The sequence below is a fragment of the Anoplophora glabripennis genome, unplaced genomic scaffold (assembly GCF_000390285.2).
Source record: "Anoplophora glabripennis isolate ALB-LARVAE unplaced genomic scaffold, Agla_2.0 scaffold88, whole genome shotgun sequence".
Taxonomy (NCBI): Eukaryota; Metazoa; Arthropoda; class Insecta; order Coleoptera; family Cerambycidae; genus Anoplophora; species Anoplophora glabripennis.
In genome coordinates this window covers 1,003,165-1,031,018 of record NW_019416799.1, presented here as the reverse complement: position 1 = coordinate 1,031,018, position 27,854 = coordinate 1,003,165, and the positions used below count along the sequence as shown (strand labels likewise).

General features: G+C 34.7%; 2 protein-coding genes across 2 annotated transcripts in view; one reads left to right on the top strand and one right to left on the bottom strand.

Moving 5' to 3' along the window:
* LOC108912020 overlaps window positions 1–27,854 on the bottom strand; it is a 239,027-nt gene that overhangs the window by 171,840 nt on the left and 39,333 nt on the right. The gene's annotated exons all lie outside the window — the stretch shown is intronic.
* LOC108912021 (histidine-rich glycoprotein-like) lies at window positions 19,828–20,685 on the top strand. Its single transcript, XM_018717158.1, has one exon. The coding sequence runs from the start codon at window positions 19,828–19,830 to the stop codon at window positions 20,593–20,595; it is 768 nt and encodes a 255-aa protein (XP_018572674.1). The 3' UTR covers window positions 20,596–20,685.

Below are 27,854 nucleotides of genomic sequence, written 5' to 3'. Positions count from 1 at the left end.
AAACTTTTTAACAGCAAAATATTTTCCGGTGAAAATGGAACTTGAACAAATAAATAAACTCCTACCAAAAAATACTTCCATCATTAGATGTTAAAATTGTCGTTCAATTGTTTTTCTGACTTTTGCGGAACTTTTTACCTGTATTTTTGCCCCACAAATTGTCTTCATGAGAGTAAATCCCAATAAAAAAAAAATAGGAACCGCATTAAATATTGGGTGCGTCTAAACTTGCGAAAAGTATCTACTAAACGAGCATGAAAAACCTTTCAGTCTAGCCTTGCCGCGACCCGATTTTCTTTTCGGCAACGGCATTCTTTGAACGCTGAAAACTTTTCTCCAATTACCAACAGAACCGTTGCGTGGTGTCCGACTAAAAAACCAAACAATAATTCCGCGTCGCATTACGTATCCCGGCTATTCCACTTGATTTATTCAGCCCAGGCAGCAATTAGTCGAACGCAATAAGAAGTATTACCAAAGAAATCACTTTTGCACAATACACTGCTTTCCGATTTTCTTCTATTGGTACAATGACTGTAACCGCAACTGACCACGAGTGCACCGTTTGATAAAATATATATAGTAGTCGCAGTGACGAATTAAGCGCATATCTAACGCCAGAGGCGTGCAGGATAGTTGATATACTGAGAGAGAGAATAGATAGGCTCGTTATTTGAAGTAAAAAGGATATACTTTTTGCATATCGCTAAAATGTATGTCGTTCCAGAAAAAGAAATGGGTTTTGATTTTCCAGTGTTATTTTCAATTGCCACAGTTGAGTTTTTAGGGGTATTCTAATCTAATAAATCTTATTTTTTGCTAAGTTTTTAAGTATATTCAATGTTTTACTCCTAACTTACTACCTGTAATACTCAGTCTCTAAAGGAATATAATTTTTTAATTGTGATTCAAAAATAACATTTGGAGGCCCATATCTCTCAGTTGGCGTTGGCATTTGAATATAAGGAGTTAGTCAGCATCGTAAAAAATACATATTTAATGTATCTACAGATTTAGCAAAAGAATAATTGAATTCAAACTTAGCTCCCCTAAACTGATAACTGCAGCAAAAACTGCATATTTATTATTCTTGTTTTCTAACGACATGTGACTAGTGTATCATTTTTACAAGTGAAGTGACTTGTACTTGCAATTTACCAAAATCTTTACAAAATAAAATAAATATGACAAGGGGCTATTTCAATATTCTGAGCTCTATATTTTAAATGTGAAATCTTTATGTCCTTTTTTGACTATCTCAGAAATTTGCCTCTACCAAATATTAAAATCTCTTGAAAAGTAACGAAATTATCTTAAAAATGTATACCTATGAAAAATAATTGTTAGAATAAAACTTACCTATAAACATTTTAGTAAAAAAAAATAAAAGTTTTAACAAAAGCGGGGACTGAGAAATTCTTAAGAGACGTATCAGATGAAGACTTCATATCAATTTTTATAAATTTATTGATAAAGTACTTATTGTTTCAGGTTATTTTACTGCCAACGTCTTGTACGTCACTAATTCTCAAATTTGTCAATTCACAGCATCGACAGGTACCAGACACCCCCATTATTAGTGCAACCTAAAATAATTCAAAGTTCACTACATACCTAACAACATGTAAAAGGTAAAGAGATATCACCTTAATCATTAAAAAAAAACTTTTTAACGTTCTATATCTAGAAAACGAAGCTTCCTTCGGCCTATGTTTACATGAGATTTTTTCCTTAGTACGAGGTCTTCTTTCCACTCTAAAGTCCTGCTACAGGAATTTGACTCACCCCGTACAGTGACCGCCATGGCGAATTAAGCACATACCTAGACAGGAACTAATGCCATAGGCGTGCAAAATACACCTTGCACCCAATACCCGCCTTACGTTAGACCGAATATCGAAATGCAGCACATAGATTTATATAACGGCTTTTTTCTCATCTAATTAAGCAGGCTGTGAAATTAACCTGGTGTTTTATTAGGCAATTTGCCGGTTCATTAACAAAACTGAAATTTCACAATTGCGGTGCCGTCGAACAAAGAGGACAGACACCTATCCCCCATAGATATAAATAGGGTTATTTAATTAAATATAGTAGATAGTTCCCTGTGCGCCGGCATTATTTCGTATTGTGAACTATCGGCCGTTCTACTTCAATAGAGCGTGAATTGCGGCAGCGAAGCGTTAAGCTGTCACAAAGTACAAGTAGTGAGGGACATGCCATATCTGATTTATTTATTTTGGTATCAAAAACACGAACGCCACTCGTATTAATGCATGGCGCTGCACGGCCGTCCGAATATTAGCATTACACGAGTCGAATAAACGGAAATTATGAAAATTACATCGCTCTGGATATGTCAATTGCACATTAAAATAATAATTTCGTTAATATGGAGTGATTACGCGCGCCAGACGGAAAATAAATTGATGACGGGAGGTTTTTGGTAGCCGAAAATTAATTATTTGCGACGCGACCAGGGGCGACTCGTGCGGAACTTCGGCAGCCACAATTTTTCTCAATACACTTATTAATTTATTTATATTTAATTTTATCGCCGACAAATATAACAAACATAGCATAGTGTACCACTGAGGTATCCATATTGATTTTCGGGAATTTTCAAGGAAAAATCGATACAAGATATAGTGTTAAGAACAAAAAGGCTTATTGTAAATGTTTTCAGGTAGTATTGTGAGTTTTTTCAAATGATTTGGATGCCAAATGGCAGCTGTAGGTGATGGCAAGCAACGACACCCCTTTTTCACAGACCTTGAAATAAAAACACAAAATTTGTCTGATATTATATACTAAAGGTCTAGGTAACATCGTAGGGAAATTAATAATTGTGGATTTAATGAACATTCAAAAGAAAAGTATCGAAAAAAGATGAAAAATTGTTGCAGAAAATTATTTACCGCAATGAAAATTGTTAGTCAATCGAAAAACCCCTACGATGTTCCCTGAGTTATATTGTGAAGCTTAGTACAAAATTTCCAGTCAATTCCCTGAAAACTTTTTGATTTGTCTTTGGCCAGTTAAAGAAAAAAATAATGGTTTCTCGAAAAACGTTTATAAACTTTTATTACCGTTCACCATAAGAAATTATACGTAAGGCTGTCAGAGAGAGCCGTGCCAAACAGATCAACAGACATGCGTGAGCCGCAGCCTCAGAATGCTTTTCACGTTCACGTCAAGTTAGTATACTGTTGCCTTTGTTATACACTAAAGCAAAAAATTAAAGGGTCAAAAGAATTTCCGAAATTTTTAGGAAAGTTGTTCATGCAGCTTCAATTTCCTTTTTTTTTTAAATTTCGATACGATCATTTTTCATTGAAATATCGGACTTTTAATGGAAAAGTATCCTTTTGTATTCAATCATCGATATCTCGGCGACAAATGCTCGTACAGAGAAATTAAGGGCAGTTTCGAACACTGGAATAAATTTCGTATAACACACTGCCGCAACTTTTCAAATTTTTTTCATCTTTTACACGAATTTAAAAAAACAGGTTTTCTAAAAAAACAAAAAATTTGTTTTCATCAATTTAAACGTTATTTGGGGTAAAAATGTGAGAAAGCCTCAAAAAAAATTATTTCGATGACAAATGGTCACATCGAAATTTTAAAAAAGGAAATTGAAGCTGAATATACAAGCTATCTCGTCTATGCAATGGCTTAGCTGAAAAAAATTCCAAGTTCGTGGGCTTGCGCTATTTCTTAGAATTGCATGATAACCGTTGTACCTAAAAAATTTCGACCGAAAGATCTAGAAACTAGAATCTTAGAGCTTCAAAATGCTTTTTTTTAATTCCGGATACGACCATTTTTCACCTAAATACAGTCTGTCAAAATTCACGGAAAAATTTCAGAAATTCTTTTGACCTTTTAATTTTTTAGCATTAATTTAGTACGGATGTTGCGTAATTAATTCCTATCCATTGGTGTTTATGGTGGTGTATGGTAGACAATTTAACTTGTTGCTTTTTAAGAAATTATCCGTACGCCTATGTCTGGCGGCTTAGTTCTGACAGCCCTTGTTATATGCATAAAGACCTTCAATTAGCGACATAATTGGCATTTTCTTCATCCTCTTCTTTTCTGCCTTAACTGAAACTCAATTTGAGCTCTATAATAGCTAACTATTGCGAGCGTTGTCACGAGTTACAATAAGCTCCCTCCCAAGTGGTTGCGCTCTACCTAGAAAAAACTCGTGTTCCCGATTTTCCCCCCCTTTTCCTATATTCTTTACATAATAAAGCATTGTTTAAACCATTTATCTGAAAATTGTAGTACCTTCTGGTCTCCGTATTATGATGTTCAAAAGGCGTGGCAAACCAAACTCAACCTTACCAGTTCAGAAACGTCAAGACCATCAACTCACATAGGGGAACACATTTTCCATGCGAAATTAAAGCAAATAATAGAAAACGAATTATACCCAACCCCTTCGTCGAAATCGTCGCTGATATCCAGGAAAGGCCTGGCGGAAAACTCATTCAGTGTTGAAACTTTCCAGAAGTCCTCACGGTCCTGCGTATCTGGATATAAAAGGGGGCGTTTAGCGTCTTATTTATATTTATCTGCAACACAAGCCGTATTTCTCCGCAGGTTAACTCAAACATAAATTGAGATTACTTTGTGGCATTAAAAGGAATTCCCGGAGTCTAATGAAGTGAAATCTTTCCGGTTACCTTGGGAGTATTGAGAGAAGGAACGGATGGGGTTTTGGATGATATTTCTGTTTAAATGGGTTTCTTTGAGGGGGATGTTTATGGAAGGGGGATATGATGTTTATTAATTCAAAGTGAACCAAGGAAATGGAAATTAGGGATGAGTGTCAGCGTTTTCCCATTGTTCGCCGTTTAAAGATATTAAATGTGGTTTGTTTTGCGAATTAAAGATGGAAAGATTAACGTGAAAAGATTTTATATTAATTTGTAGCAAGTTTTATGCTATCATATTTTAGTGTAAAATGTCAAATTAAAAAACCATTCTTGCAGTGCAGAATCCGCAACCGTTAGGAAATAGTCCACAATAAAAACAGTTTGCGACTATCAGAAATTTACTGGAGAAACAAACCTAATAAAAGTCATTATAACTTCTTCAAGGCACTCTCGAAGAACCGATTCTGCTTCGCCTTAGAGTTTAGGAGATAGAGGCACGGGAAGAGGACGAAATTAAACATTCGCGACTAGGCTTACCGCATCGTTAATAAATTCAAACAACTTATCCCTTTCACGTCTCCAGGAGCAAGAGCCGCTTCCTGCTGACTGACAAAATTCTGTACATGCTCCGATTGTAATTCCGTAGCTTCTTTGGGTAATTTATAGGCCGTGTTCTAATTATACGTTCCAAAAAGGTCTTCCTCGCTCGCAGAAGTCACTAATTATCCTCTCTCTTTATTCAATTTTACTACAAGGGGCTAATAAATCTAAGAGAAGTATGGCCCTTGCAGTTAATTCTGAATATAAGGGAATTTCTGCTTATTGTTCTGTACTAATTGTTGAGGATTTCGGCGCGCAGTTTCATGACGGGTTCTTTGCACCAGCTGTATTATCGGCTGCGAGGGAAGAATTCGCAGGGAACAGAACGGAGAAGATGAATAAAAATATACCAAGTAATTTTGTTGCGAACTCACATAATGATTAATTTCTCAAGATAAATTTTTTTCTGCAACTTCAAACTTTATAAAATCCGCTGCATTATGCTTTTTGAAATGTATAATTGTAGTAACTGATAGCGCACTCACCGTAGCCATATTTACGAGGCCGGTCTGTATTTTTATCTGCAACCGAACCTGTTTGTTTCATTCGGGGCGTTCCTTCTACCGAAAATTCCACGTAATTTTCGCACAGTCTCAGCTACACACTCTCCGTACTTTTAATAAATTTTCACAATCTTCGCTCGCGCACAAGTAGGTGTGGTAACAGTCATTTCCGGCGCCAAAATTAAACATTTTTCAATATTTCTGCTTTATTTTTCACCTAATTAGAAAATAGTTTTTAATCAAAAACTATTTTGAACATATTTCTCTGTATTCTGTTCTAAGTTCCAAGTCCCGGAATACATTACAATAATGTGTCAACTCGAATAACTTGTTTTAACGTTTTCTCTTGATCTTTAACGCCTTTTCAATAAGTAAGCGAACATCGGTAGTATTAGGTGTTCGTTAAATTTAACATCACGACCGCTGCTGCTAGCGTTAATTAGTAGGACAGGATTTTGCATCTACTATGGAACGAATCGAACTTTGTATAAAATTAATGAAATACGATGTGATAAAAGTGTGAGATTGGATTGGACATGGTCAAAAATATGAAACTATTGTTTCATTAAATTATAAAGATTTGAATATTTTAGATCTTTCAGGACAAAGCAACGAGAGCATATATAAATATGCCGAAATATCTCGGAAACTTCAAAACACTTAAATCAAAATCATTGGAAAAGGTTTCCAAGTATACTGAAGTAAGTCAAAAACAAAAGGTCAATGACTAAAGATGCTCCTGACCAACCACTCCTGATCAATGATGTTTGACAAGTGGACCTTTGACCCCATATCATTGTCCTTCGACCGAGTATTGACCTTTGCTCTTTGATTACTGGTCTCTGGTCATTGACCTTTGGTTTCTAATCACTGATTTTTTGTCTCTGGTCATTGGCCGTTGGCTACTGCCTATTTACCTTTGATCTCTCATCACTGACCTAGAGATTTCGACACAACTAAAGGTTCTTCGAAGGATTTTGAAATATATATTTCGATGCAATTCTAAGCATTTTGAGGTTTTTAACTAATTATATTCTATGAAACGATTACTCTGAGAACTACAGACTCCTCGATATACATCATCTGATAACTATAAAAATTGGCAAAAACAAGTAAATTTAAATAGTAAATAATAATTAAAAACGAATGTGTTCATCATAAGTTCAGACGACAAACAGATTTTTGTTCAGTTTCCGATGGGAAACTTCAGAGACCGATAATAATTCAAAAAATAATACGAGTTTGTTATATAAACTATATTCGAGAAATGCTTCGTTAAGAAAATACAAGGTGTTCAAAATTAGTTTGAAAAAAAATCTAATTTATTAATTGTTGCCAAACGGTTAAAGATATTTCAATGAAATTTTGTAGACGTTAACTTTCATCGAGGGAACATGTGTTGCAATGAAAAACATTATTTTTAGTTTTGCCAGTGGCGTCCGTACTAGCACATTACTAAATATTTCTAAAGAAAAAATTGGTACTCCACTGCTTTTTCATAAAATAAGAAACAGTTTTGGATTCTTCATTCAATTCTGAAGAAAAAGCTCTCTTTCGAGTTTTCTGTACGACTCAGCGTTTTCAAAGTGAAAAACAATTGAGCAAGTGCGACAAAATAACAAATCTATCTGTCAAATTAATTAGTAACTATGTCACATTTAGTTAGCTCTCTAGTAATTTGATTTATAATTATTGATATCGTTATTATTAATATTATCCTGAAAAATGCTTTTTTGTAACGATGAATACGCAGATATTCATTTTTGTTACGGATTTTGTGATGGAAATGCGGAAGCGGCAGTTCGTGAATATCGAAGACATTATCCAAATAGAAGGATCGGTCGTGTCTTCATTGGAACACATCAAAAATTTCGTCACTTTGGTCTGCGTGTTAATAATGAACATAACACAAACCGTCGCAATAACAATCAAAATCGTATTCTTCCTACTTTGCAGGGCAGCTCAACAACTACAAATATCTAAATCTTTTTCAAATTTTTTTTAACAAAATTCTCTGGACGGATGAATCCTCATTCAGTAAATGTTTAGTTGGAAGTTTTTGATAATAATGTTCATTTTCTACTCCCAAGGTTAAACTCAAAACTATTTCTTGAATTTCTTACTAATAACCTGTAGGACTACATCGAGAATATACCCGTTAACTTAAGACATGAAAGTTGAATACAATTGGATGGAGTCTGGATTGGAATAGTTGTAAGAGAATGGCTAAATATTAATTATCTGCAACGTTGGATTAGTCGGCTAAGGAGGGATGATATGAATCGTGACGTGGTTAATGACCACCCAGGTCACCGGATCTTAATCCACTAGACTTTAACGTTTGGGGAAATGTAAAAAAACAAAGTTTACGCTACTCTAGTATTTTCAAGAAACGATTTAGTTTTAAGGATTCAGCAAACCTACGATGATATGCAGCGAAATCCAAATGAAGTCTCTGTTCCAATAAATTCATTAGTTACACGATGTCGAAAATGCATTGAAGTGTATGGACTACATTTCGAGCAATTTCTTTAACTTACATTTTTATTTTATTTTGTTGTTGTTGTTGTTGTTGTTGTTGTTGTTGTTGTTGTTGTTGTTGTTGTTGTTGTTGTTGTTCTTGTTGTTGTTGTTGTTGTTGTTGTTGTTGTTGTTGTTGTTGTTGTTGTTGTTGTTCTTGTTGTTGTTGTTGTTGTTGTTGTTGTACATCACTAAATAAATCTGTTGTTTTCCAGTTTCATTGTCATAAAAAATGAAATAACATTTAGATTGTGTGTGTTAAAAGGGTTTTTGATTTCGTACAGAAAAATCGAAAGAGGGCTTTTATTCCAAATTTAATGAAGAATCTAGACGTCATTTTTATTTTATGAAATAGCAGTGGCGTACCAATGTTTTCTTTAGAAATATCCAGTGACGTGCTAGTGTGGACGCCACTTTCAAAACTAAAAATGCTTTTCATTGCAAAATGTGCTCTCTCTATTAACCCAACAACTCAAGCTGATCGCTGGACGAACAAGTCGACGAGTTATTAAACTTTTGTTACCAGAAAGAACAAAACAAAAAACAAGTTGCTAATTCTAAACAGCAGAGAGTCAAAAACAATCCGGGGTCCCATTTATGCCATTAAAAAGGACTGCATCACACGTTCCGCTGTAATTTTATTTAAAAGTTTGTTAAAACGTTTCGCAAGGTACGCGCGCTAGTTTTTGACGGCGCCGCAAAAAGGACGTCACTCTTTGTCCCGGGAGATGTCTCTCATTAATTAGCGACGACCACACCTCGCTGGAAGCGTTTTAATTGTTAAATACGACCAGGGCGTCAGTCAGATATCAGCGTTAACTTAATTTAAAAGTTTCACTTAAGGTGCTGAAAGTCGTCCGGAAATATGACGCGTCGTAAATGTACTCTCCATGCTTACATTAAAAACAATTCAAGTTTTCAAGTTTGGAGCAGCACGCATTATTTATGACGGAAAGGACTTGTGAATTTCGTTGACGGTTTGTCGGCGGGTGGAAGTTTGGAAATCCACTTAATAGCCGCCTAACCCCGCTTTTAATGTCGATTAAAAGTTCCGAAACGGTTTGGGGACTGCAGAATTTATTAACATTTTAACGACTGTTAATACAGCTCAGAAATCGGTGCTTTGATATCCCCTAATTTCCAGCCAAGTGGAAAGCGATACATAAATTATTCGTTTCAGTATTAATTATTAACAGCTAATTAATGTCGCGTAATATTTAAGGCGCCAAAATCTTGTGTTAACCTATAACCAAACGAAAATATTAGATTATGCTTATCGAAAACGTGTATTTTACAGCTAGCTCTCGTGTTTTTACTTTAATTTGAGGGTATGAAGATAACAAACGCGGAGGGTCTATTTGGCCCTTCATTTTTGGTCAAAAAAACAATTTTACAAACAAGGTCAATTAGAGGTCAGATTGAGAAAGAGTATATATTATTTCAGTTTTTTTCATTTATTCCTTAACAAATGCAAATATCATCACAAAATTTTGGGGTTTGGAGTTCTTTGGGTAGGGGAATTGAAATCTGTTCACATTTTGGTTAAAGTTCATAGAGGGCGCTAGCTGCAGTAAATTGAATGTGTTAAAAACGACATAACTTTTTTGTACATTAAGGTAGCTCATTTTTGGTAACAAATTCTTATTTTCCAACTTTTTTACACAAAAAAGGTGTACTTTATGAAAGTAGCTATCTCGCACCGTTTTCGAGATATTTGGCTTTGAAACTTCGAATAACCTTAAACCTGATTTGATACATATAAATGGACCTTGGATTCAAACTCACAGACTTCAAAAACGATCATCGATTTCTCGTTTTTTTTTGTTTGACCTTTAAATGACCTTGAAATAACCCTCAAATGATCTGACGCAGGCAAACTGATCTTAGATATCCCAAAAACCTATATAACAGGCGAATAGACGTAATTGGTCGTTTTATTTTTAATTTGACATTGACATGACCTTGAGATGACCTTTAAATGACCTGATACAGACAAACTTACCTCGGATTCTAACCCAGCAACCCCAAATTCCTATATGATATGTGGTTGGACTTGATAGCTCGGCTTTTTCTAAATTTGACCTTGAAATAACCTTGAAACAAAGTTAAAATGACCCTTGGATATAAATAATAATTAAAAGAAAAATTCTCTTTTTTTTGGCCAAAAATAAATAATTAACCCTCCCCTTTTTATATGGAATACTAAAAATTTACAGAACCTCGAATAAACTACAGAAGATATTAGAAAGTGTAACAAAATTTAAGCATGTATGCATTTTTAATAATTAAGTTACCGCTGCCGATATATCACGCTGTATCTAAAGTGTCACGCGTGCTGTTTAAGTTATTGTTAAAAAATATGACGGAGCATTTGTCATTCCTAGGTATTAATGAACATATACGTATGTAAATTCGCCTCATTTTTTACAACTCGGCATAGCTCAGTTGCGTGCCACGAGTACATATAAAATTTCCCTAATAAACTCGTACCGTGGTCGCTACTCGACTTAAAGCGGGTGTGCATTCGCGTTGCTCCACCGAGATCTAAATCTTTTCACGTGCCTAGACTGCCTCCGAATAGAAATATGAAACCCCAAAGTTGGGTATTTGGGGCTGGTAGAAGCAAGTTCTCACCTGAAAGCAGTGAAAACTGATAAACAAGATGGGAATCGATGAACCAATAATTTCATTTCAAAATAAATGCGAATAATTATAAGTTCGTATACTTTCGAAGGTAAATAACTATGTAAAAGATGAATGAAAAAAGATTATTGTCAATTGAAGGAATACTTTCGAATATATCGACATGCAGCATCCACACGATACGACATTTCGTACCTAGAGCTGACTTGACAGTTAGGAATAATGGTTCATATTCATATTATTTATATTATTAAATCGAAATAATCATTTAAATACTCACATCGAAGATAAAATGGATGGCATACACCTAAGCAAAAAAAAAACCGAGGCGAAAAATCCAGTCGAGGCATTTTTAAGGCATTCCGGGACCCCCAAATTTGTTGTCGTCCTTTTTATATAAAAGATCTTGTTTTCCCCGGGCAGTATATTTAAATACACTTGAATAAATATCTCCAGAAAGAATCTTATTGGGTCTAGTTATGTATTCAGGGCGACAGATTGAAAAGAAACCCCAGGGAATTATGCGGTCGTTCGAGGGCGAGTTCTGGGCTGGAAGTGGGCAGTTCCATCAACAACGTTTAAAAGGATGTCCCCAAACAACCAGATGAAGGTAAATATTGGTTTCTCGTCTGCGTATATTTCCCTAAATAGGATGGGAAATGGGAAATGTGACCGCTAATTATATGCAAGTGCATGTACATGTTTGATTACATTTATTCTGGCAGTACCGAGCTTTCGTAAATGATTACAAGTAAACAAGTAATTTTATTTGAACAGAAATTTCTCATTTTCGAAGTGAAATTCGAAAAGAAGACCCTCAAGTTTAAATAAACTTATATGATGTATGATGTATGATAAAGCTACGTATCCTTAAGAAAACTTAATTGCGTGCAGTTATAAGACTTATTCGAAAACTTCTGGAAACGGAAAGTATATTCGAGCTAGGAAAAAGTGGACGCCGCAGAAAACGCACATGTTAAAAACATGAACCCTTTTGAGTTTCCTCGGAAAAGTTGGAGATACAACAAAAACAACAGGGCCTCCGTAAAAATGTCCTGGGTCTGGAAAGATATGAATTATATTAATATTTTACTGTCTTCCTGGTTAAATACAGCTTGAAAAGGATATATCTTTTTTCCGAATACTTCAACTCTGGAAATTTTAACAAACAAATTTCTTGTTAATGTTAATATTGAAGTGTACATTTTTCAGAAAACGCTGTATCTGAAACGTTTAACAATCTTTCTTGTTGATTTTGATACCATATGTAGCAATAAGTTAGGATGAATTAATATCAAAGCGAGACACGTCCACCTCAAAACAGATCCGTCCTGGTCTAATAGACCAAAACCATTTATATTAGCATCTAAAGAGACTTATATTTCATTCTGTTGTTCCATAATATAATTTGAACGGCATAGATTTCTGAAGACCCCGTAGAAGAAAGCGAGCATCAATTAATAACTTTATCTTTTGAAGATGAAACAAATCATTGAAAACAGTCCTCGTAGTACATTTTGAAATATAAATGATACGTGAGTTTGATATGAACTATATGACTGACAGAGGCTTGGAAGACGATCCCCAGACCTATATCAAATTTTCCTGTTAATAAATAATAAGTCTCTACCTTTGAAATCATGCCAAGTACTATACACGTACCTTAGTGCTTTCGATGTTGTTTGAGATACCTCAGTATTCGTCGGTTTGTTTAACAATTAAACACAGAAAGTTTGTATTACCCAAATACCCTCTCGTAAAATTAATTCCCTCTCCTAACATTCGTTTCACTCAGCAGAAAATGGAATTCGTGTGTTCCAACAGCGGTGATCTAGTTCAGTTTTAATAACTAAAGCCGCTAATGTGTTAATTAAATTCGGATTTGGCGCGCGATTCGAAGGATCAGTAAAAATTAATTAAAGCGATTAGTGAGCTAGAACGATGAGGCCCAAGTAGAACAGAAAAAATTCATTTGAATTTATGTGGAATTCGGAAGATCAGTAAACATTGATGAAAATATAAGTCAAGTTGATGTAGATTCAGTCTAAGTGGAGCAAATATAAAACGTAAACGTACTGCAGAATTGGAAAGATCGGTGAAAAATTAATGAAATCGTTTAATAAGTTAGAATAGACGCGCTCTAAGTAGAACATAAAGGGAACACAAGTGGCCGATGTTTTGGTAACGGTAAAAAGATTAATTAATATCTTTAACATGCAAACCACATTATTCTTTCACCCTTTTAATGCAGTCCGACCCTGTTCCGGCGGTGCGGCGCTATTTTACGACTCTAACGAAGCATGTCATGGCAACATTTCCATATAAAACGCGGGCGGCTTGAAGCATCGTGGGGAGAGTTCGACGCGATGAATGCCATTTAGTAACTGTCGCCTTGCTGTTCTAACAGAATTATTCTTCATACCGCGCTCTCGTTAGTACCTCGAACCTCCGCTATGGAGTCGCCTCATAAAATGGCAGACTTCAAGGAGTTTGCTTCTAATTATGCAAATAATACTCGAATCAATAAAATAACAGCTTTGCGTACCGTGTCTACATCAGCTGTCACTTCCCTCGACCCGAATTTATTCCTCGTCTTGCAAGCCTTCGAAAGGTCGCTAAAAATATGGATGCTGCTTCAGTGCAACACCAATCAACGCTGAATAACCTACAGTTCAACATTAGCTGTTACTTAACCTGGATTTATTCTTGATCTCGATTCGAAAGTTCGCTAAAAATGTAAAATTGCTTCAACACAAAAAATACTGCAATACCAATACGACTAAAATACATAAATTTATCCGAAAATGATATAAATAAACAACCTGCAGCAAATTCTAGACTTTCATTGGTGTTTGGTGTGTGACGTCAATTGGGTTGCGTTCATTCAGATCCGGGTAATTCTGTCAGCGTCGACACAGGCGTATGCGAGGGAGAAGTCAGACGATATCTTTTCGTTAATTTAATTGTGATTGTAATTAATTTATTAGAGATTTTGGGTTTGTGGAGTAATTGAAGCTCTACAGAGTGTTCTCGTAATAGTAAGCACAAACCAGGAATATCAGATGATAAAAAACTTTTATGAACGGCTTATAGTACGAAACCAAAATATGACCACTGTAGCACGAAAGTAGAAAGATCATTAAAAATTAAATAATTGCTTCAGGATAAAAAAGTGACTGCAAAAATTTTGCAAAAACTAAAAAGAAAACGTTTTACGAGTGAAGTTTTTCACCAAAAAGGGCTAATCAGAAAAGTTTGTAAGTTAAAATGTTATAGAAGATAAATTACATATTATCAATCACATTTATCAATAATGTATTGGATATTTTTGACACTGGAAGCGTCATATCAATTTCCCTTGATTTTTCGAATTTATGAAATGAAGGTTAGGTACTAAAAAACGGAATAAAAATGAGCTGAAAGCACAAATATGTTGGTTTCGTTTATAATCCGTATTTATCCTTTACCACAATGAATTTTTTTGTGGAAAATTCCAAATATGTACGATATTTCATATCTAAAGCATAATCAATGTTTATTATGATGTGTTTTACAGTTTCTCTTGAAATTTTTATACACTTTTATAAATCATTTCAGAAAATTTCTTACTGTAAATTTAACTCAAACTTTTAACAGTTGATAGATCTCATTCTAAAAATTTTTAATTTAAAAGTATATTGTTGTCGTTCTCGAGATACAATCGCATGTATTCAAATATCTCTTAAGTTTGTTTGACTGACCAAATCGGGCCTGATTACTTAACTAATTGCAGACAAAAATTGGCTACATTCTTACGGTTTCACTACAATAAATTGATTCACTCTTTATATTCAAGGGTAAGTAAAATTAATTCCAGAAAACAACACTTTAAAGCTATTTGACGTAAAGTTAATTTAATTATTCTTAAATTTCTTTAACAGGTTGTAAAATCAAATAGCGAAAAAAAACTTAAATTAAGCCAAAATAAATAATGCTTGCAAGAAACACGTTCTCCGTTTTTATTTTCAATTAATTAATTTCAAAGAAATTAATATGGTACAAATAAAATACTAGTGAAAGGTGTATCAATAGACTAATAGTGTTCTGCATTTCCTCTTTTTTCCGTTTCATTTTATAAGTAATTTTAAATGAATAACTACAAACCGACACTCTCGCCCTATATACCTACGATATAGCCTGAACGCTCAAGATGTTTGCGCAGAATTGATTTTATGTCTTTACATTTCGATAAAGAGATTTTATTATAACGTCGTTCTCCCCATAATTCAATTTATATATTCAGCAGAAAAATTATATCTCATTTTAAGCCGAGGGAAATCAAAGTAAAAAGATGTTTAAAGTTGAATTTATTGTTTTAAATTGACTTTATCTTTAACTGAATTGGTTTTAACATAGACTCTCCTATTGATAAAATTTTCTAGGATTTAGTAATAAGATAATAAAGTTAAGAAAATTTAAGTCAACTGAAATATTTAGAGCTAATAATTGACGGTCCTTATTGAAGAAAACATCGGAAAGTGATCTGCTCTTCAAACTCTGTCGTCAATAATAAATAAACAGATGAGTCAGGTAGCGATGTGGTTACAAAATCATTAATGGGTCTACTACATACCACATAAAAGTACAAAAATCGTGGGAGAAAGTAGAGCAGAAAGTGGAACAAATTCCGAAGATTCTTATGCTGCAGATTTTCTGTTGTACGTAAAGTAACGCAGGAGCGCTATACGACGGATGAGAGGAAGTACGGAGAGTATGTAGCTGAGACTGTGCGCAAATTACGTGAAATTTTCGGTAGAAGGAACGCCCCGAATGAAACTACGGTGAAAAAATTTGTTGACAAAACAGGTTCGGTTGCACACAATAAAAAAAACAGGCCGGCCTGTTATATAATTATACAAAATATGAGTTTTGGCGTAATATTAACCTATCAATTGGGTTACAACTATAATGTTATAATTTAGACTAACAAATAGACACTGAATAAAACATTTATTTATTACACACACCAGCGCCAACCTCATATAATTTTCCGTCATGTTCTCAAAGTGATGCAACACGATTGTAGCTCTAGATATTTCACAGCACATGCGATGCTAAATGGCGTGTCTTTTTCGTCTCCCTTGTGCATGCACTCACGCAATTTGTCACATTTTTATTGCTGTTTTATAATTAAAGTCCACTCACTGTCCCCGACGCCAGCGGTACCCAAACTGTTGACCTTACGAAAGAATAATAACGCCCCCTGAATATAAACACAGATGTTTGTTTTGTTATCAATGTAGTTTGTGCTGTTTTACATGTGGAGGTGTATCATAAAATACAGTGTGACAATGAATGAAATTATTCATCAAAAGTACTACGAAATATAATAATTGTAACTGATAATATAAACTCAGACCTATCATCGGCATCATTGAAAACATGAATTTACAGAAAGATAAACCATTTATACATTTGTTTTGAATAGCAAAACGGTGTATTTCTGCGAAAGTTAAGTGAAGGGTTCGGAAACTATGAAGATTGTTAGGCAGCGTTTATTTAAATGTAAACGATATAAAGTCAACCTGCCTCGAATTCAGCCGCTGTTGGGCGGCGCAAAAGGCGACGTCAAATTTTATTGCTTTAAACCGCTTATAACTTGGAGAAACTTGTTAACAATCAAATAGTTACCAGAAAACAATTTACTTAGCCTAAGCCTGCTCGAACAACGAACTTTACGCTACTCTTAGCTCCCAAAGCCAAATTAATGTTTCTTGAAAGCGGCACAGACACCGAACTGGATACAAAAATGGAAGCTAATGGAATAAAAGTCTGTAATACAAAGGCAATATTTCCCTCTCATTTCAACAATTGCAGAGAGGTAACAGAAACATCTACCTAGCCATGATAAAAACAATAAAACCATGCGTTACATTATCGATTTTAATAGTAACATGCTTTTCCTAGGTTTATGTCAAATTTGATTTCAGTTCGTTTATTGTTCTGTGGTTTTTAACAAAATATGGGTTTTGTGGAATAGGAACATCGTACTGCCATGAAATTTGCAACAGAGGAACATTGTAGTCCTAAAACTATTCGTGAACAAATGGCTGCAGTATATGAAAGCGAACTTCAGTCATATTTTAAAGCAAAGTATCGGTGAAGACGGTTTTGATGATGCTCTGAGTCCATTGAAGATGATTCAACACGTGGAAGGTCTTCAGAAGGAAGGAAAAAAATGTTTTGAATTGTTTTCCTTGTTATCTTTATAACAGAGTAAAAAATGTATATTGTTACGTTGATCTAATGGCCGATATTCAAAGGTTTACGTCTGTTTGTTTTATTTTTTGTGATTTATTTATGAAATACATACGCTTCTGTTTGGGATCAGTTTCGGTAGAGTTTTGTATCAGAAAATTTCAACGTCCCCGGGCAACACCGGCTGCTAATTAAATATTGGATTAGCGATTTTTTGCGTTCATTTAGAGAGTAATTACGTCCACGCAGATTTTTTTTGAAAAGATACTACGTGGAAACGTTTTGCGGAAAAAAAGAACACAACGCGAATTAATTTACCCACGGCGAGATACACCAGATAACTTCATAATTTATTTTACTGGAAATATGCTCTCGGTTTTGCATACATCAACATAGATTGAATCATAATGGGTAAAGTAAAACTAAACAAAATCGATCGCCTGACGAACTCGAATGACAAATTTGACGAACAAGTCAATCATTCAACGTGATTTATTATTTTCCATTAAATTAATCAAAATTTTGACGGCTACAAGATAACATTCAGCAGAAATTAATTTCATATGCAAACAGGGTTCAATCAGTTCATATCAACAAGGAGCGCATATCTACATGCGTCCTCCAGACAGTTCTGTTCCGGTAAAAACCCGTTTGCAACAGCTTAGGGGGAGACACTCGATAATAATTTAATAGTTTTTATTTTATAACAATTAACAGAAATTTTATTTTATCTGCTCCCACTATAGTAAATAGACTATTTAAAAGTGGAAATTGCTATGGACAACGGAAGGTAAGTGAGGTAACTTACCTCCCTAGGGAAAAAAGCGATTTCGAGTTATAAATGCATATTTTATGAACAAATAAATAGAAATATTTGATGAACATTACATTCAATGAATGAATATTTATAGTAATTGTAGATATTACATTTAGTAACATTTATAAAATCTGGATAATTATTACGGAGGCTCAATATTATCTGACTGACCCATTAAAACAGGATGATGTTGTAATTGTTGTAAAGAATCCTGTTGGACATTTCAATTTTGTTACTTAAACTGTCAGCAACATGACTTTCTGCAATTGTGGCTGATTTCCACCCACCATGTCTCTTAACTATATCAACTCCTGTATTAGCCAGTAACGTTGCCGATGTTCTTCGGAATGAATTGCCTGTATATGTTTCAGGATGTTCTAGTTATAACACTGTATAATCTTATTAGGAATCATAGAAAGGGTATTCTTGCTGACTGGTTGGTTGTAACATCTACCTGCTTGATAGCCAATAAAAAGCGTGAAATTTCAGTTTTAATTTCCAATCTAATCTTGATATATTTCTTGAAAATTTCTAGGTGAGAAACAGAACCCAGACGAGAAGTAATTGTAAACGTACGTGACATACCATTTTTAGAATCTGGAATTGTAACTACAATAATGTCACCGCTGGCGATGTATCTATCTATCTATCTATTTAAATATCTATCTATCCATCTATGGTATGTTAAAATCTGACCACCATTAACGTAAAATTAACTTCCAGTAAATGTCAAAATTTTTATTCCATTTTTCGCAGTTTCGAAACATTTTTCGGAAAAGTACACTGTTTTGCAGGTGTTTACTTTCTTATTCTTTGCTTTAATTTCTATCAGCCTGTGTGTGTATTTACAATAGAAATTCAATGCACTATATTCGCATAAATTAAAATATTCTAATTTCAAATAAATATAAAATATGTAAGTTACTAACAAGTTGCGGGAAATAATACAATGCCATTAATACAAAAACAACCTTTACGGAGAATTGATCGGTTACGAATATAGCGACACTACCTTCCGGCCAACCATAAAAGATTGTCACGTAAAAGCGCATATTTAGCAATGCCCAGCTAAGCCAATAATTTTTTCAACTCCAGCACAGAACAAATGTGTTTTTATAGGGCGGTATTTTGCAATGCCGCCTTTCTCATCTAGAGAACAAAAGAAAAAGAAGTAGTTTTCACATATAAACCAGAGCAAATGACTTGATGCCCATATTTCTACAGAAACATTTTTCTAGAGACAGTTAAACTACTGTTGTTGCCGTTACAAAGCGGGCTATCTCCCTGGATATCCTGCCGTAAAATGGAAATTTATAGCAAAATTAGGTTTTCCTAGCATTTATGGAACAATATCCTACGAAAATATCCTGTTTAAGAAACGTATGTCGTCATCGTAGAACATATTTACAGCTTTTATATACGTGCGATCCTTTTTTGTATCTAAAAACAAAAAAGAAGATTACTATTGACATAATTTTTTCGTAAATAAACTGTGCGGAATGGAAACTCCAGAAATATCTGTTCGGTTTGCACTTTGACAAGACGCCAGTGACGATATTTTTGTAAACAAAGGATAGATTCGATTAAATATCTGCTCGATGACCTAGTTATCTCAGTAGCAGCTTACTCAACCTCGCAAACTGCGACATTAGAGAAAGCACATTACATAAAGAAGAAATCTGAATAGAACCGACAAAAAACTGCATCGAACTCCATTAAAAAATTTTACCGGTGCATTGTTGCGGAAAATATAATCTTAAAATAGGGAAACTGAATCCAATATAAATAGAATTTTAGAAATTTACCACATCAGTACAATCACCATAGCCATTGCGATAACATGAGAATACTAGTGCTGTGTTTAGGCCTGTGCCTGGCGGTCTCCTACTGCTCGGCTAGGGTAATCGCGGAGGACGATAAAGCAGGTGCAGTCGCCGACCTAGTTGCTGCCGAGACTCAGCACGAGAAGTCAGAGCATCACGAAGAAGGCGGTGGCGACCAGAAGCACGCCGAACACCACGAAGACCACGGCGAGAAGGGCGACAAGGGATACAAATCCGAACACCACCACGATAAGGGCGGTCACGGCGAACACGAGAAGCACCACGCGGCAGGCCACCACGAAGAAAAGGGAGGCCACCACAAGCACCACCACGAGGAAGGTGGACACCACGGGGAACACCACGCCGGAGGCAAGAGCCAGAAGGGCGGTAAATTCGGCGAGAAGAAGGGACACAAGAAGGGACAGAAGACTACCGGTTACCACCACAAGTCGCACAAAGACGACTACCACAAAGAACATAAGTTCTACGATGACTACCACAAGGGAGGACATCACTCCAAACACGGAGACTTCCACGGTCACCACGGGGGTAAATCGGGACACCACAAGAAGGGAGGTTCCCACAAGAGCGGTCACCACCAAGACCATCACGGCAAAAAGGGCCACGCCGACAAGGGACACTACGACGAGGACCACAAAGGATTCAAGGGTCACGGTGGTCACGAAACCCACCACGCCCATCACTCCGACTACGGAAAGAAGGGCGGTCACTCCGGAGGAAAGGAGTACGGGTACGCTCAAGGCGGCGGTGGAAAGCACCGTTAAAATGTATGCCATGCGTTTTTCATCAGTGAATTTGCCAATGATTATTATATTTGTCTCCACTATTAAAATAACATCACCGGTGTATATATTTTAGAGTGGACATTTTGTTATTGTTATGTATGTGTTGATTGTTTCTTTTATTCTAATATAATAAATTATTTTATTTTAATATCTCTACTTTCATCGATCGTGATCGATCTTATATTTTCTTCTGCTCGAAATGTGGAAATTCTACTATTTATATTTGTGCACTTTTATGTTGAATTGTAACTTTATCTTAAAAGCAGACATAATAATAATCTAAGGAGTGAAACTTGCAGCAAAAAATGGTTCCGCTTATTTACCTATTTCCGAATAGTACCAACTTTCTTAATAGTATTAAATAATTGCACGGATACTTAAATAAACAACAAAAAAACCGTTCCACTTTGAAAGATTATCGCATAATCTTTATACTTTACGTTTCATTGGACATTAGAGAGTATTACGCTGATTCTATCGTTTTTCCGACAATTTTTTATGAGCAAGCAACAAAAAACTGTGGGAAAAAATTTTGAGGGCTCAATTCTATTAATAAAAATACGAAAATTCGATATTAATCAAGTTACATAACTACAAAGTTATTTTATTAATATTTTACCCTAATTTTAAGAATTTAAGCAATGCCTTCAAATTTGACATAGTTATGTAAGTAACAAACTCCCTTTATATGCTAAATAAAAATCACTAAAACCTTTGAGGACTTAAACAGCCCTGAATGACTAGGAAATTTATTATTACGAAAAAAAATCATTGTTTAATGTTTTGTAACAATGTTTCTATTCAAATCTCCACCCCCAATTCTCTTCTAAATTTAGCAATTTTTATAAGCAATTTAAACGATGTGGATGATTAAAAATAATTTGCAGATTTTAAAAAGCAAAATAAATAAATTTTGAACTGTTTGTAAGACCGTAAGTAATAAATGCTTTTTTATCTCAGAAATCAACTTGGAAAAAGAGAAGCTGTATGATTTTTTAAATGGTTCGATATTTTAAAAATAAAATCTATTTTCTTGTAATTTGAAACCTTAAAGGCTTTAAAATCTTTTTTTGTAGGTGCAGTTGACTGTATAATACTAATAGTACATACACCAAATTTAAAAACGCAAAGATTATGACAAATTATATTATTTATTAAATAAAAATATCTTTGACATTGTAACTCCAGTAATATCGACTTTTCGAAAAAGGGTCGTAGTAGAAACAATTCTTCAATTTTTAACTCAAGATAGTATTCATTCAAAATTGTATACGTACAATTTCTAGAATTAGACATTTATCGTTTTGATTTTCTCTGTTATTCTTTAAAAAATATTTAATTGGCTATAGCAAAAGTAAGAATGAGAATTTTATGAAATTATAAATAAAATGTCCTGGAAAGTCCAAAGAGAAGCTAAGGTATTCCTTTTTCGAAAATTTCTCCAAAAAATAAAAACGATGAGGAAATACTGGAATAAAAAATTACAGAAGCTTTGAATTCTAACTTTTTTACATAATTGTCGAACACTATTGCAAATGGCGGATTTATTGTACAAGGATTTCACTAAATCATCTGTAGAAGCACGGGGTTTTAATACTTTGAGGGTACAAAGAAGTATTCATCTCAACCTTCGACTCTACAAATATCCCAAATCAGTCTCATAACTTAATACCTAGTTTCTACGATACTGATGGAAAGTTATACCTAGACTATTTATTAATTCACTCAGTTAATACCAAAATCAAGCCCTATTAATTGCCACAATGATTAATTTAGTAGAAACCGTCTCGATTCCAACTTCGATGAATAGGGAGAGCTAAGATACAATCGTTTTAATTGAATATCGACTGTTTCGATTCCAACGACGCGACGGGTATGAACAAACGAAAGTAACAGCGTTTTGCAATTGGATTTTAACATTTAAGAAAGTTCCTTTTAATATCCATCAAATTAACAAGTCTCTTGCAGTATCGATCCGGACGAAAACTTTTTTCATAAAAAGCTGGAAGTGTAGAAAGTTAGAAGTATAAAAATGAGAATTACACAAATTAATGCAGAGTTAGGAATCCATTTTATCCAAAATGCCCTGAAAATTATGCACTATTTCTTAAACCAAGTTTAAAATACATTCCGTTTTCGTAAAAAAGTTAATTGGAATCTGGAAAAAGCAAGTCATTATTCCAAAATAATTTAAATAAGAGTAGTTCGAGACTAGTAAATAATGAAATACACCAAAAGTGTATAAGTTGCACTAAATATCTACATTTTTGTGCCATAAACAAACTAGGAACACATGAATTGTAGTGCATTCAATTTTTTGATCCCTTATAATTAAAAAGTGAAATAAATGGATATAGTTTCATCCCAAATTCAGCTTATAAATGCACTTTAAAGTTGAATAAAATCCCTTAATATACTTTACAAATTTTTATTAAATTTATAGTCAAACCAGTTACAATAAAACTCAATTAAGTGAAAATCATCCGCATAAGGACTGTAGGTTTACTATCATTTCAGTTTCATAGACAGTTTTATATTCACTAAAAATATGGTGGGGAGAGAATTAAATTTTGACCCCCTTGCACAGGGTTTCCCATTTAAGATGAACTGTTCCGCAGCTCTGGTAATACCAATAACACAAAAAAGGTTTACTTTTAGTAGCACCAAATCCATTCGTCCATTCTTCTGGGTGTTATTTAACGTCTGTTTTTCTGGTGGAATACCTTGTTTAATATTGCATTTTTAAATTTCTCCTTGAATTTAAATCCTTCACTAATATCTGGCTAAATAGAAAAAATTAAGCCCCGAAAAGATTCGAGCACCTGCAATTATTATTTTTCGTGATGAAAACTACACTTTATTATGATATTTTGTTTACTACGACTTTCCATCTTCTTAATATGAATGACAAGAGTATAGAAGCATATATTTCGTTCGTAATCGAGCATAATAAAACGTGTAGTTTCGGTAAGTTCCAAAATTCCAGAGCTTACGCGGGGACAAACTGGCTAGAGTCCGGATTATACTGTTGTTATTAAACCCTTGCAAATATGTTTGGCTCTCATACTTCCCAGGCCAAACAATATCAACTTTTAAGCATATCTGTGACCGCGTACCTCATTTGTATAGCTTTGTTCCCCAGTTATTAACTTTTTGGTTGTATCTTTCCAACGCTGAATATCGTGCGTGGTTTTAAATGTACGTGTTTCTGTGTTATTCTGCCCGAAAATAAGCTCTTACTTTTATTCGAAAGGAGATACAGGAAACGCGTAACGGAAATGCAAAAAAAAACACCCCGGAAGGCAGGGAAACTTTTTCCGGAGAGGATGTTCTAAAAATAAATTCTTGATAATAATTAGAAAATCCAGAGATCTGGTTCGGGAACATAATATGAGGTTCTTGCTATTTATACTTGGCATAAGAAAATTTCTACCTACGTATTTTTTAATGTATCTTCTTCATTGAATAATTGTACATACATTATATTACAAGCGAAATGTTTGAAGCACGAGCTATGATTTTTTTAGGGAGCAATTTTTGGAAAAAAATAATTTATCATTTTTCGTAATTACCTGCAAAAAATTATAATTTATTGGCACATAAAAGTGCTCAAAAATCAAATTGAGCTTGATACTTTGTGGTTGCAATCTCCTACAAGGAATATCCCGGAAACATTTCTCTCAGAAACAATGAATAGTTAGGCAACCAGCAGCGCGGAGGGTGTTATGACGTCATATATTCAGTGTTGCTTGCAATTTTAGAAGCAAATCAAACTTCTATATTTTTAAAACCATTTCTTGAATTTCTACACCTCTTGAAGTGGCATACTGCAATTTTATCCAGTTATTGAGAATTAATAAAACCATTTAACAAACCGAACAAAGACTGAAGTCAAAACTGGAAGAACGAGTCTATGTTAACAGCAGCGTCTTCCAAACTCTAGTTATCAAAAGTATTAACTTTTTTCTTTACTTTTGATTTTGATTTTGTATTTTATATTAATTGTTATTAAGCAACCAAATAGCTGAGTAATTCGTCTGAAATGCCAGTCTGGTGATTCTCCTGACGAATAATATTCGCAATTTTCTAAATTTGAGAGTGTAATTGAGTGCTGAATCGCAGAATAGTTGTTTCCACAACATCATTAGTTAAAATCTTTCATCACGTTGCGAATAATCTAAACTTTACACTCTGTCTCGTTAAAAATCGAAATAAGAAAGCCCTGCCAAGAAAATTGTCGTGTTTGTGCATTTAGTTAAATTCATAGCCAGCTTAATAAAGCAATTTAAAATCATATATTAATCGTACTATTGCAGTCACGCTAGAATCGCAATTTGAAGAAAAAGACCGCCTCTGAGACGAGAATTGCGGATTACAAAATTATTACGGTTCATAGTTACTATACAAAGTTCCAAATGCAGAACTAGATTGGAGGTGCGAGAGATTGGGCCTCTTAAAGCGACTACTCTGCCGAACGATTGTATCTAAACAAACAGGCAAGATCTCAATTTTACGCCAAATCAATGCATGTTGGATCCGAATAACTAAAGAACGATGTAACTGACAATGGTTAAAATTTACAAATTGCATTATATAAGAACCGCTTTCACGATCTAAAGTTATTTAAAATTAGAAATTCCCAGTCGGATTCAACAACCTTCTGGAGAAAAAACAAACGTCTAACTATTGCAAACTTTTTTGCAAATTTTACCTACTTTGCGTAGACCGAATTTTGAAATGATATGGATGACATAATATGACATAATTTACCATATAATTCAAGGATAACTCCAACCTGGGTTCATAAATAGTTTATTGTTTATAAATAAATTAAATTATAAATAAATAACATCGTTTTAAATATGTCATTGTTTATATTTCAGTAGACATAATTCTGTGTCAAGTGAACACTGAAATAAAATTCAAAAGTGGAGTAAAAAAAACAAGCGTACCTGAGTTGCGCTTTCTAAAAGTATTTCTGCTTTTGTTGCCGAAATACCGGCATAAGTGGGTTAAAACTTACTTATAAATATGTAACCTAGACATTAAATGCTCCGCAAATCGAGCAGTGAATTATTTCCATTTTAACTTTTAGATAGAACAAAACGTCGTGCTCGTACATTTGGTAACCGCGAATTTTTCTGCTTATTGGAAACAATTGGCGTAAACACGTCTGTAGTGGAATTAACGAAATGCAAACACGATTTTCAATACTTTAATCATTATGTATTCCGTTTTTCCGCGGTTGTTTTTTCCTGAAAAACAGTGGTCTGTTTTAATGCATATCAATTTGTTTCGCCTATATCGCAAGGCAACAACCACTGTTTTGTTACTGGATTGGTTATTAAGTAAGGCATTTGAACTAAAAGTAAAACAGTACTTTTACAAAATGTATTAAGTTTGAAACGTGACAAATCGCACAGAAAGTTAATTACAATCGCAGTTCTAATTTATGTGAAATATGATCATATTTTTATGAACATGATATAGGAACAAATAATCCAATTGCGTCCGAGGTACAGCTAAAGATAAATTAAATGCCATTTATGCAACACCCCGCATGTTCCATTTACCAAATCCTAAAACCTAATTACATAAAAGTAGTCGTTTAATTGCATAAAATCTTAGATACTGGTAAAAACCGACGAGATTGCATTGCATCTTATTGTACAGAAAATCAGTGAGGCGGGAAATTCGTGTACAAATATGAAGAAACTAAAACAATATAAATACCCCACACAGTCCAACAATCAGTCAGTTCAGCCGGTGACAACAATTCGAACACCATGAAACTCCTGTTCCTGTGTCTGGGTGTAGCCCTATGTGTAATTTACAGCAGCGCAGAATATCAGAAGGATGAAGAATCCGCTGTAGCCGGTGACTTGGTCGCTGCCGCGTCTGGACACTCACATCACCACGAAAGCGGTGGCGGGCATCACGGACATGCAGACCATCACTCTCATCACGACAGCAAAGGCTCGAAGGGTCACAAACACGACCACCATCACGGCGGCGGACACCACGGTCATCATGGAAAACACCACGAAGCCGGTCACCACGGCGAACACGGCGGACACCATCACGGTCACCACGACGGCGGCGGTCATCACCATTCACACCACGCAGGCGGACACCACGACAAGGGGGGACATTTCGGCGAAAAGAAGGGCCACAAGAAGGGACAGAGCGTCAATGGTTTCCACAAGAAGGAACACAAGGATGACTACCACAAGGAACACAAATTCTACGACGATGCCCACAAGGGAGGCCACCACGGGAAACACGGACATTTCCACGGACACCACGGAGGCCACTCTGGACACCACAAGAAGGGAGGTCAGAGCCATGGAGGACACCACGGCGAACACCACGGACACGAAGGACACGATCACAAGGGACACCACTCCCACGGACACCACGGACACAAGGGACATGGAGGTCACGAACATCATCACTCTCACCACGATCACTACGGCAAGAAGGGTGGTCATTCTGGCGGACACGAGCACGGGCACCACTCAGAACACAAAAATTAATGACTGCGTTGTTGTATTTTTACATCAAATTGATGTTTGTTTTTACGTTTTTGTTGTTTATATTGTTTTACACGCAAAATCGTTATTTGTTGAGTTTCAGTTGTTTTCAAATAATAAAGAATCATAAGTAATGTGAAAATTATTGAAATGCTTTTATTTTTTCTCTCCCCTCGGTAAAAAAAAAGAAAATTCAATTTAAAAAGACTTATTTATCTTAAAATTTTAGGAAAATTGTTAATCAAGCACTGAGCTAAGTAAAATATTATTTGACTATTACAATTTTTTAAATAGAAAAAAAAAACATTACTAAATATATGTATTTACCTTCGAATCTAAATTACTAAATCTTCAAAATTTCATCATTACTAATTTTTTCATTAGTCTACTTTCAATTGTAATAAAAACAAGCCCATCTGAATTCGATTACGAGATATCTTTAATATAACAGTTCCCTTTAAACTTTTTCTTTAATCTTCAGTAAGATTGATACAATTTATAATAGATTACAACACAACAAATACATAAAACATATTTTACTGTGTTTTGCAGAATAGTCCATCAGATATTAACCTAATTTGAATTAAGTCCAAAAATTTTCTAAACTAATTGAGGAACCATTCTAATTTATGTGAATCATGATCATACTTTTATGAATATGATATAGACACAAGCAATCCCATTGCATCCGAGGTACAACTAAGG